Here is an 11,926-nt window from a genome sequence, read left to right as displayed (position 1 = left end):
AAAAACACTGATGTTGTCTATTGTTTTGCTACCATCAAAATTATTGTTTAAGGGTACAAATAATAAGTACAAACTACAAAAATTATGCTTCCTGTATTTACCACTTCAGGTTGATGTTAAAATACGAAAATGGCACTTAAGCATGATAATTAGTATGCTAACTGTGTCGTACAATAAACCACATAGCAGCGTCTTTGGACAGTTTCTCTCTTTGTAGCAATTGTAGAAGTTGAACTGCTTCATAATTCTGAGTGATTGGATACTGCAAAGCCAATCCACCATAACACTTATTCTGGAAGAAATCAGTGTCTAACTTTGTAAGCATTTTGGCAGAAATATTTTGTTTTAATTTAGGGATTTGAGATTACATAATTTTTCTAGTTATGACTTCAGAGTACTCTGAGACATTAGCAATGTCTATTTCAAGTAAAACTACCAAAACAACAACAACAACAAAAAGATGCCATTTTAGAAGACCTGTTTCTTTATTGTTTTGGTAGTTTTAGCTGTTAGCCTCGATGAAATTAACTGTAATAACCTTGGTGGTCCCTGCATTAGGACAAATCACAAGTGGACCAGAGAGGGTTCTAGAAAATCATCTCTTGGTGCCCACAAGAGGCAAAACGAATGCAGCGGCTAGCTCAATGGGGCGGCCCCCAGAATCCCCACATAGGGGTCCAAAAGGGCAGCCCACAGTTCACCTACAACCAAGCTTGCTAGCTTAGCCGATAACTTCAGTTATGTACATATAGGAAAACTATTGTTAGCTAACATTAGAAGAAAGCTAGTTTTATGTAATGATGCCCATCTGGGCAAAAGTGGAAAGCTGCCAAAAGAGCACTCAACTTTATTGTTTTGGTTTTCAAAGGTGTCTCTGAGCTGTTGTGTCCAATAAATAATGCTAGCAAACACTGATGTCACAGCTCACACAGTCAAACTGCAAGTTATTGCAAATTAAACTAAAATACTGTATGAAGTAGATGAGACTGTGTAATTGTTTCTAAATCTTAAGGCTGATTTGGTAACTTTGTTTGCTAATTAATTATCTCCAGGTTACCTGTATCTTAGTTGCTAACATTATCCCTGCAAGTTTGCTAGATTACTGTAGATTACTTTGATAACTAAAGTAATTCCAACTTACTTAACTGATTTAGCCATCAACAAATCATGTAATGGCATGAAACAAACATATATTGTCACGGTTTGGCAGGGCAAACCGTGGGGATGTAGGGAAGGAGGACCCAGGCGCGGAGCTCTGTGTGTAAACAGTGCGTTTATTTACAGTGAAAAAACAACAATAAATCCCCGTGCTCTCCCCTGACTCCCGTGTCGTGTCTCTCCGTGAAAAGTCCGTGTCTTAGTGCTCTCCGCTCCCGTGTCTCAGCACTCCTCGTGCTGGCTGCTGTCTGGCGCTCCACACTTCTCCTGGGAACACAATAGAAGCAGCCGTCAGGACACATACAACCGCGGGGACACACACATTAACTAAGTTCAACTGGATGACTAACGTGGAGTCTCACACAATGATCCCGCACCAATGGGAGCTCCAAGACTCTCCTAAGTAGCTCCCCCGACGAGCCCTGATCAGCAGCAGGTGTGTGGCAGGAACTTCGGGTGTGGCCAGTCCCCTAGCAGGGCCACACCCACCAGGCCTGCAGGTGCTTGACATCCATCCTACAGCCAAACACATATATACACACACCCACACATACCTGCCTATACAGAAATGTGGACACAGAACAGCAGCACAGTATCACCTATACATATAACAATATAATTCATAACTGCTGACATATATAACTAACAGCATGGGGCAGTTAGCCAGTTAGCTGTAACCTAACTGTGCAGCATGTATTTGACATTTTGCCCAAGTCGTTATAAGTACTGAAACTCAGGTGTACAGTATATGCACTGGTCTCTCAGTTTTTGTTTACACTGCCCTGTGTACAGTAGTGTGAGCACTGGCAGCTGTGCAGATCATTTAACTGCCCTGGATTTGTAAACTCCTTTAAAGTATCCGAGATGTCGAATTTTCCCTCTCATCATCCTCATCATGTTTTTGGAGTCAAATCGAGTCAAATCCAGAACACACTCAAACGATTCATATAAACTAAAACACAAAAGCTTAAAAAGAAACTGTACTCCGGGATTAGTGTGATGAAAATCCACAGTAATGACCACGATAAACTCATGTAGGGACAATTTGACTTAACCGTGTTACACAATGTCCACTACAGTCATAAGATTTAAAAGACAAGGCCATATTAAAATGGGTTTCATCTGGAGTAGACACTGATAGAAAATAAACAATAACAAATAATATAAGGGGGATTTTTGACCGTCTGTATGTTTGCCTCATTGCTGGCATTTATATGGTAAGTAGGCATAGACTTTTAGTGATTCCTCTGAATGCACATAGATTATACTGAACATTAGCTTCCATGTAATAAATTACAACCACAGGATACTTAAGTCCAGCGTTACACTTGATGAAGTGGTAAGCCGGTTGGTACAATGAACAGTTCCCAGGCTCATTGCTTTTTACATAATAATACCTGCCAGTTTGCGAATGACAGATGTGAGGTTTGAGCGAATGCCTTTTCCCCTGACGTACAGATGCTCAACATTTTATGCAATTTTGAACTAAACCTAAACGATTATGTAAAAGTATGTGATGGTATTTTAAATGTGAAATGAATGACCTGGACTTTACCTAATCTGATTTTGCAAAGGTAGATGCAGATTTACACAGAGACTCTCTCGGATTATGTTTATGCATAAAGGAAAATTTAGGATTGCTTTGTCCAACTTTAACTTCATTTAAAATGCAGAAAAATCCAAATAAATGTGCATTGGCTTTCACTTCATTCACCAAAGCTGGTACACCTTGCACAGGATGAAACAGGATTATAATCAGCTGTTATGTGTGTCAGCAGTGACCTCTTGGTCCCTGACGCGTGAGAGCTGCCGATAGATTATTGTAGATTAATTCTGATGCTGATCACAGTATAGCACAAATACTCAGTCGTGGTTAGAAGTTTACATACACTCATCGTGGGCATGAATGTTGTCATTTTGGGCTTTTAATGATTTCTTTGAATTGTTCTTTTTCAGGGTGTAATCATCGTACAATATAAATCTTTAATCACTTTTAAAAAACATGAATCGGATACACCAGTTTTCATTTATTTTTGATTTTCTCGAATTCACACAGATTAAAAAGTATATGTTCAGGATCAAGTATATACATAGACCCACTTGAATCTTTTAATAAGTGGTACTGAAGGTTTAACAATGTCTTTAATCTTGATAAAACCCTCAATTGGATTGACCAGTGCTGAGGACAATGGGAAACTCAGGGATCTAAGAAGGAAACATGGCGATATACACAAGTCGGAAGGTCTCTGTAGATTTGAAAATTACCAGATAAGTGTATTGAAGTACAAATTATTCAATGTGTGTGCCAATGTCTGGAAGGAGACCGAAACTGTCTTTATTTGTCAAATTGTTTGACATCACAAACTGATTGTTATTGTATTGTTTCTTAATGGTTTCTCCGCCACACTTTAATGGTTAATACACCAGTACGCATAAGCTTTCAATATGATGTCTTTAATGCTAAAACATAATTGTTGTTATCTATGATTTTTCAAATTTGCTGTTTTACAAATACTGTTATATTAATACTACTTTAAATATTAGTACCTTATAACATACAGTTGATTAATTGTTTTCCTAAAATTCAAAATGCAATAATTTGCTTTTTAAGTCTTCCGATTTCTCTTAAAATCAGAGACATTTTTTTTATTTTGCTCCTGGTCAGTTTCATTAATTTTATTCTTTTTGATTATTTTTTAAAAATGGGGCTTTTCTTCCTCATTGGGCTGCAAAGTTATGTTTGCACTTAATTCGGAAAAGGCGTATCATCGGGCGTAAGTATGTTTGCGGCTGTTTGTCCCCAGATAAGATTATCTGTGTCTCCACTATAATAGTCTTGGACCAGATTACAGCACAATCTGCTGCAGTGGTGGGAAACCTGCAGTGACTGAAGGTAATTACAAATGGACAGTTTCTGGTGTTTAAGCCTCTGCAGCTCTCTTTAGGGCAACCAAACTCAAACACTTGGCGACAAATGGCCCAAACCACCCAGTAACATATGATTAATTAACCTCATGTGGTGGCTGGATCATCTCTGACACCCCCTTCATTGCACTTTGAGCTGTTTCTTTGTCTTTTTCCTGTCACATCATATTCAGGCATTTGACCTAACAGACCCACATCGTGAAAACAATTTAATATTCAACCTAAGACACTGCTGTTCTTGATGCGAGCTCAATCATGCAGGTAAGTAAATCCCAAAAAGTTGATTCTGTTCATCTGGACGTAGCGTTTTCAGTGGGCGAAACGTTTCGTCACTCATCCAAGTGACGGTCTCAGCTGACTGCATGTTTATCCAAACTTATAAACAGTACCTTTTCACAGTGGCTGAACTTAGCACACTGAATAACCAATGGGCTGTGAGATCAGTTCCTTGATCATAAATATGGAAAATATCATGACCACTGATCAACAACCACTGATCAATGATCAATAAATAGACTGCGGAGTCCTGGCCTCCGCTTAGCCAGATTTTTTTGGTTTCCTCGATGTCTGCCACTTTTCATATCCTCCCCGTTGAATTAGATGTTTTGGTCCCCCGAGTTAATGTGATCCATGAATTGTGGTCCTGAGATGTATCATCAATGAACTGACTCACAGCCCGTTATTAGCTCACTGGGTTAATTTCAGTCATTGTGCAAAGGTACTGTTTATAAGGTTGGCAGTCAGCTGAGACTGAACAAATCACTTGGATGAATAACTAAACATTTCTCCTACTGAAAAAGTTCCAGACGAACAGAATCAACTTTTTGGGCTAACATTGCAGAAACAGTGATTAGCACGGTTACCAGCAAGAAGATCCTGTAGTCCAGGGTTTTCTGTGTGGCGTTTGCATGTTCTACCCATGTTTGCATGGCTTCTCTCCAGGTACTCCGGTTTCCTCCCATGGTCCAAAGACATGCAGTTAGTGTGGTTAGGTTAACAGAGGATTCTAAGTTGCCCATAAGTGTGAATGGTTGTCCGTCTCTTTGTTAGCCCTGCGACAGACTGGCAACCTGTCCAGGGTGCACTCTACCTATCGCCCTAAGACAGCTGGGATAGGCTCCAGCCTCCCCTTGACCCTCAGTTGGATAAGCAGAAGAGAATGGATGGATGTATTAACATAAAGATGATTTTGGAAATTACCAAAACTGTTAATTTAGGACAGCTGTAGAATAAACCTTACATTGGGTGGTGGTCTAATACATTTGTTTAACACTGTCTGGTTTAGTGTAAGCAAATTCCTCCCAAGTGGCAATGATAAAAGATGGCACCAGTCTATGCTCGTCTTTCTTTGGCCCCAAAGTCAGTATTATTATACTTCAACCCTGTAACTAAATATTAGAGTGTATTTACACAAATTCTGCTTAAAAAGGCAAATATCCTCCCAGATGTTGAGCTTCTAAGTAACGGCCACCTGCCGCCTTTAATCCGCTGCGCTTGCCTCCTGTATTTAACTCTGTCTTCAATAAAAAGGTGTCATAGCAGTGTGACGCAGTTATCCCCCTTAATCTTCAAGACAGCTGTCTGGATTTAGGCAGTGATGATCATAATCCCATTTGGCACCTTGAGGGGCTCGACAGAGCGAACACAAGACAGAGCGCACAAACTCCACAGAAGTTTAACGGCCAATCGCAGGAGATACAAGAATTTAACCTTTCTTGATCAGGATGGGGAATACTAAGAGCAGCGCTTTGTCGAAGGAGCTCCTGGAAGAGCTGAAGTCCAACACCAAATACACAGAGGCCGAACTGTGCACCTGGTATCAGTCCTTCCTTAAGGAGTGTCCCAGCGGGAGGATCAGCAAGCAGCAGTTCGAGGGCATCTATGCCAGCTTCTTCCCAGACGCGGACCCCACGGCGTATGCGCGGCACGTTTTCAGGAGTTTCGACACTAATGCAGACGGAACTTTGGACTTTAAGGAGTACATCGTCGCTCTGCACCTCACCTCCGGGGGAAAGACTCTGCAGAAGCTGGAGTGGGCCTTTGGCCTCTATGATGTGGATGGAAATGGAACCATCAGCAAAAATGAAATCCAAGAGATTGTTAGGGTAGCTATACTTCATACTAATTTTATCTGTTCTGAATACACTAAAATTACATGACTAAACTGAATTCGCGTTACATTCATCTATTGAATAATCACGATCACTTCTGTGAATGTGTAAATGGACCTTTGATGATTTCAATTTTAAGCCACAGCCTCCTCCAAATTATTCCACTTACAATTACTCAAAGAAAATGTAATATTCCGACGAATATTTGATTAAATTCATCATGAATCATTGGTTAAACCTATAAAATGCGTTTACTCTCCTGCAGTCAATATTCAACATGATTCCTGCTGACGCACAGAAGAATCTCCCTGAGGATGAAAACACGCCGGAGAAAAGGGCTGAAAAAATCTGGACATTTTTCGGAAAGAAGGAGAACGGTAAACCACACTTTATTAACTCTCATCTCGTTATCTGCTGCAACTACACAAGGCACAAGCATTTTGTTGACGCTTCTTTTTTTGGTTCTTTGCAGATAAAATCTCAGAGGGAGAGTTCATTCAGGGCGTGATGGACAACAAGGATATCCTACGCTTGATACAATATGATGAACCTCAGAAAATCAAAGACAAGCTGAAAGAGAAGAAGCAGTAGAGTACAGGCTAAAAACAGAGCAGAAAAAAACCTCACGTGGTTTTAAGACTGATTTTTGTGGTTATATTTCAACCGCTTTAACCACATTTCTTGTTTTTTATTGTAATTAATCATGTTCATGTTCTTTCTGGTAAACTAGTTAAACAGTGTTTCATTTTTTGTCATTGCAAGTAGTAAGTAAATAGGGAGATTAGGCACATTTGATAAAATAAAATAAAATAGAAGCTGAACAACTGTGCAATGGATCAATTTTAAACAGTGTAACCGCTCAGGCTAGAACAGGGATGGCAACGTGAATGTTGGGAGTCAAAACAGTGTTCACGTTTAATTAACCATTATCCATATTCCCACTTTACAAAGGCATCCATAGGCTGGATTGGACATTTTTGGCGTGTCCGTTTTGTTTAGCCTCCTTGGTTTAGATGTTGTGCTTTGTGTAAACGAGCTGATTTCATGCAGTTAAATCTTTAAATCACACAATTTACAATGGACAGCGCACAAGTTTGTTCGTTATTTTAGTTTGTTCAATTTTGTTCAAATATGTTTTGTACATTTTTTGTGTAGTTGTGGCAGTGAACACGTTAACTCATTATTTGTTTAAATGTTCTCTTTTGTGTACGTGAACATGAAAACCTGTCTGTAAAGGTGTATGTGTGTTATGTGTTGTGCTTTTTAAGTGTCGTTGTATAACATGGTAATATCCACCAAGGACACTTCAGCCATGTCCTCGACTCTTTTAAAAAGCAGTGTGTCTGAAACATGCATTTTGAACACACTTCCTTTCCACTTGGAATTTGTTTTAACTGATATATTTGTAGTGTTTGCACTGTTTCACAGAGTGACTCATCCTAACCAACTGTAGTTTGTATACAACTTTATTTTGGATTATCTTTACACATATATTTACTCTGGTTTGGTTTCCAATGAAACTTAGTTTGGTTTCTGTATTTTAATCCTTAAACGTTTATATTTTAATTACATTTATATTATCTGGACTATTTATTAAACAGCCACTAGACACACCACTGATTTTTATATTAAACAGGTGGAAAATACAAATGAGGACAGAATTATTTGCCCCCTTGTGAAAATTCCTATTTTTAAAGGTAATTTGGAGAGGGAAGGAATTTGCAAAAGCTTTCCCAAACATCCTACTGTTATTTTGGATGCTTACATTTCTTTACTTTGTATACAGAAACAATATTATTTCACATTAACTACCCCCGATGATAACAGTCACTGTGTATCGTTTTTCCTTTTCTGCAGTCTGTTGTTTTAGTCGGTTGATCCGATGGTCTTCTGCCACGAACTTTGGACTTCAGTTCACCCCACAGATTTTCAGTGGGATTCAAGTCAGGGCTTTGTGACATAATCAGCGTCACTCTGAGAACGGGGTATAGTTTCATTCAATCTTTCTCCAGGTTGTCCTCGGCATGCCTCAGTCTGGCTTGAATGTGCCTCTTCTGCAGAGTTTTTCTTGGTCCATAGCCTCAGAGTGCATTTCTGTGCAGGCTTCTAGTGATTGTCTTTTCTGTGAATACACATCCCTACTTGGCTAACTCCTTCACTATCGTCTTGGCAGTTGTCCTGGGGTTAGTAGACACATCTCTCACTAGTTTTGTTCACTTCCTACCTCCGCCAGACTTGCTCTGTACTGTATGGCTCTCTTTAAATATCTTAATACTTCTCACTCCAGTTCTTGAAATGCTGTGATAACTTTAGATCTTCATCTCCTGCTTCGTCTAAACTGATTTCTTTTGTTTTTAGAATCATACTTTCTCAAGTGACAGCTCAAACCCTTGCTGAAGTTTTTATACTGTGTAAATTGGAAGATAACACATAGTTTTAGCCTGTTTTACAAGCACAGCAATAAAAAGGTCAGTTTGTCAGGGCGCTAATATTATTGCCCTTTAAGGTTTTTTATTTTTTCTGGAATAATTCGATGGTTGTTTCCAAATAGAAATCATTTATTCGTTCCAAGGAAAACAAGTATGATTAAAAATGGGAGAAATCCCTTGCTCTGTTAACAAGCACTTGGGGAAAAGAGATCACTTTTGATGACAGGAATATCCAGCCTGGTGATAAGTCACCTCCTCTAACATGTATACCTAAAGACTCAGTTTCCTGACTCTGCAGTGTTATGAGCCGTCCTGACACTCAGTGGTTGCATGCCAGCCTTTTATTGACAGCCAATTTACTCTCTAATACATCTGGCAGCTCTCCAGCGTGTTTTTTTCACACTTGGATTCATTCATTAGATTGAAAGCAAGAAAATCGGGATGAGAGCTCCTTATGAAGGGAATTAGGCTCAGGTTAACAATCCTTCTGTATCAGCCAATCCTATTAGGAGCTGAAGGTCAGTTGAGACACACAGCCAACTCACAGTTAGGATAATGTGGGCTTGGCACAGAGAACGATACACTGCTCCAACATGCTCCCCCGCATAGATCATTTGCTTCCCGCGGTCCAACTTGAATCCATTAGTATATTTTACTTTTAGTTTAACTTTTCTTTGTTAAGCTTAGGCTACGTCCACACTAGCCCGGATAGATGTGAAAACAGGGTTTTCGTCTGAAAACGCTCCGCGTCCACACTAGTCATTTTCAAAGAGTCCACACTAAAGCGACCGAAAATGCTGACGTTGCAGTTCTGTGCATGCGTGAAACGCAAGATGACTCGACCTGCGTCATTTCCCTCTGCCGTTTATTTACATTCCGGCTCTTTGAATCGTGGCAGCGAAATGGCAAGACAAAGCAACGAATTTTTCAAGTGGACTGATAATGAGGTAGATTTGTTGCTCCGAGTCACCAACGAGTACAAGGTTTCCAAAGCAAACGAGAACATCGACTGGGAGACGGACCAGAACAAATACGCAAAATATTGGACCGCCTCAAAGAACAGTATCCGGTTGTTCAGTGATGACGCGACGAATCCTACTTCCGGGCCTAAAGTAGTCTGCGTTTAATATGGCTTTTGTGTTGTTAACATGTTTAATGTTTTGTATTTTCTTCTATTTGATCTCAAAAAGCTCCTAAAACAGTCAGTGATCACTGTTGACCTCCCTCGGCTTTTATTACCGCTAATCATTTATTTAAGCTCAGTTTTTAAAACCTTAGGATGTAGCTACAGCCCAGCCCATGCAGCAGTATATGAATGACTAACCTCGTATTGTGGATGGATTATCTCAGTTGTTCTCCTGGCTGAAGTTTGGTCCTTTTACAGCATCCTGCCATGCGATTACATTTGTTCCTGACCACCGAGAACACTCACGTTAACTTTTATCCAGTGGAAAAAAAAGTTAGCTTGTTTATATTATGCTAACATAGCTGTGTCGCTACCGGTCACGTAGCACATCATTATATACCAGCCAGCCAAACTTCAGTAACCCTACAAACGTCACTGCTGTTTAGTTTTCTGTCTTCATTTATGTTGGAAGTGATAACAGAGCTGTACGTTTGAATTTGTTTCCAAAACCCCGCAGTCAGGACATGCTATATTGTATTTAGATAGAAGCTAGCGAGCTAACTCCCTGCTAACTTCTAACTCCGTTAAATGTCATAAATTCCGTTTTCATGGATGCCTGGATGTTAAACTCAATTGTTACACCTGGTAGAGCAGAACGCTGATCATTTTATTAAAGATGAAAGACTTTAGACAGTTTTTCAACTCTCAGTAATGCCATAGTGATCGTTTGATATATGGACCTGCAGCGGAGTTTAGGTCCAGACACGGCTAGTGACGTCAGACTGAACAATCGGATTACATGACTGGGTAAGTGGTCACATGACTGCATCATATGACCAACATGCGTCATCGTTTTAGAAAGTCTGCGTTTTCAAGTGTCCACACTGCGATGGGACAGCTCCGTTTTGAAATGTATGCGTTTTTGAGAGCGTTTTCAAAACGCCGTCTCAGGCTACGTCCACACGTACCCGGGTATTTTTGAAAACGCAGATTTTTCTATGCGTTTGCACCTTTCGTCCACACGTAAACGGCGTTTTTGGTCACTGAAAACGGAGACTTTTAAAAACTCTGGCCAGGGTGGATATTTTCTAAAACTCCGTTTTTGCATTTACGTGTGGACGAGAAAAACGGAGAAAACGCAGCGTCAAAGATGTGCACCTTTTTTGACGTCACAGTGTGCGCCACGTTATTGTTTCGGTGAAATGAATTTCTACAATACTGTTACTGTTAATTCTACTCTCTGCAGTGTTTAAATGCTTACATATACACACACAGTTACTGTCCCTCCACACATACGACTCGGTTCTGCTTCTATGCCCCAGCTTTGTTTACTTTTTCCCACCGAGGCTTCTAGACTTCTGATTGGCCAACATTTCTACACGGTTAGGAATATAGCGCCACCTGCTGCTTTGGCATGTTCCTAGCAGCGTTTTCCTTCATTTCTGCCTTTACGTGTGGACGGGGTAGTTTTTTTAAAACGAAAACGGAAAATCTCCGTTTTCAAAAATACCCGTGTACGTTTGGACGTAGCCTCAGTGTGGACGGGAGGCCAAAACAGAGAGAAAACGATGTGTTTTCAAACGAAAACGCTTTAGTGTGGACGTAGCCTTAAAGCGATAAACAAGAAGACAGTTTGTGTTTGAAGTGACACACAATCCCTTTTTTATGCTAATTAAGAAAGATTCAGGTACTTTTTAGGCATATATTTCAATTTGTGATTAATGCTTAAATCTCCCTTGTTGTTGACTGCCACCTATCTTTTATGGTACTCTGTCACAAAGACACCCAGTGATCTCTAAACACAACACACAGAGCTCTGAAACTCCCAAACTAAATTTAAAGGAAAGTATAGTTAGTTCTCCCTGTTTTCTCTGTATTATTGTAGAGTCTCTACGTTACCTTACAATATAAAGAAATATCAGGGAACTGTTGTTGTGTTGCTATATAAATAAAATTGAATTGACATATTTCATTTGTAGTTTAACACAATAGATAAAGGACTGCTGTGCAGTCAGTTAATATAGAATCTAGCTGTTATTTCATAAAGTGGGATGAGCTATGACTATATAGACAGCGTTTACCTTTCAGTCTGCCTTTGGTAGCTTTTAGGCCAGGATCTAAGGTTGGGACAGCGGGCACAGGAATGTGATCAGCTCTCCTGCTCCGAGGAACACTGG

General features: G+C 39.9%; 1 protein-coding gene across 1 annotated transcript; it reads left to right on the top strand.

Annotated features, from left to right (window-relative positions):
• Positions 1–3,784: 3,784 nt before the first annotated feature.
• On the top strand, positions 3,785–9,744 carry rcvrna (recoverin a). The gene is made up of 3 exons (XM_040042591.1): positions 3,785–6,188; positions 6,460–6,571; positions 6,667–9,744. The coding sequence occupies exons 1-3, from the start codon at positions 5,808–5,810 to the stop codon at positions 6,783–6,785; spliced, it is 612 nt and encodes a 203-aa protein (XP_039898525.1). The 5' UTR covers positions 3,785–5,807; the 3' UTR covers positions 6,786–9,744.
• The last annotated feature ends 2,182 nt before the right edge of the window (positions 9,745–11,926 follow it).

This window comes from Simochromis diagramma, unplaced genomic scaffold, assembly GCF_900408965.1.
Source record: "Simochromis diagramma unplaced genomic scaffold, fSimDia1.1 OVJJ01000321.1, whole genome shotgun sequence".
Classification (NCBI taxonomy): domain Eukaryota; kingdom Metazoa; phylum Chordata; class Actinopteri; order Cichliformes; family Cichlidae; genus Simochromis; species Simochromis diagramma.
Note: the sequence above shows the minus strand (reverse complement) of the source record. Positions and strands in the feature narration are given on the sequence as shown.

What these genes read in the sequence shown, in the direction of transcription:
- rcvrna (XM_040042591.1), top strand. Translation starts at nt 5,808, where the DNA reads ATGGGGAATACTAAGAGCAGCGCTTTGTCGAAGGAGCTCCTGGAAGAG. An exon ending in AAATCCAAGAGATTGTTAGG is followed by an intron (nt 6,189 to 6,459) that starts GTAGCTATACTT and finishes ACTCTCCTGCAG; the next exon opens with TCAATATTCAACATGATTCC. An exon ending in TTTCGGAAAGAAGGAGAACG is followed by an intron (nt 6,572 to 6,666) that starts GTAAACCACACT and finishes GGTTCTTTGCAG; the next exon opens with ATAAAATCTCAGAGGGAGAG.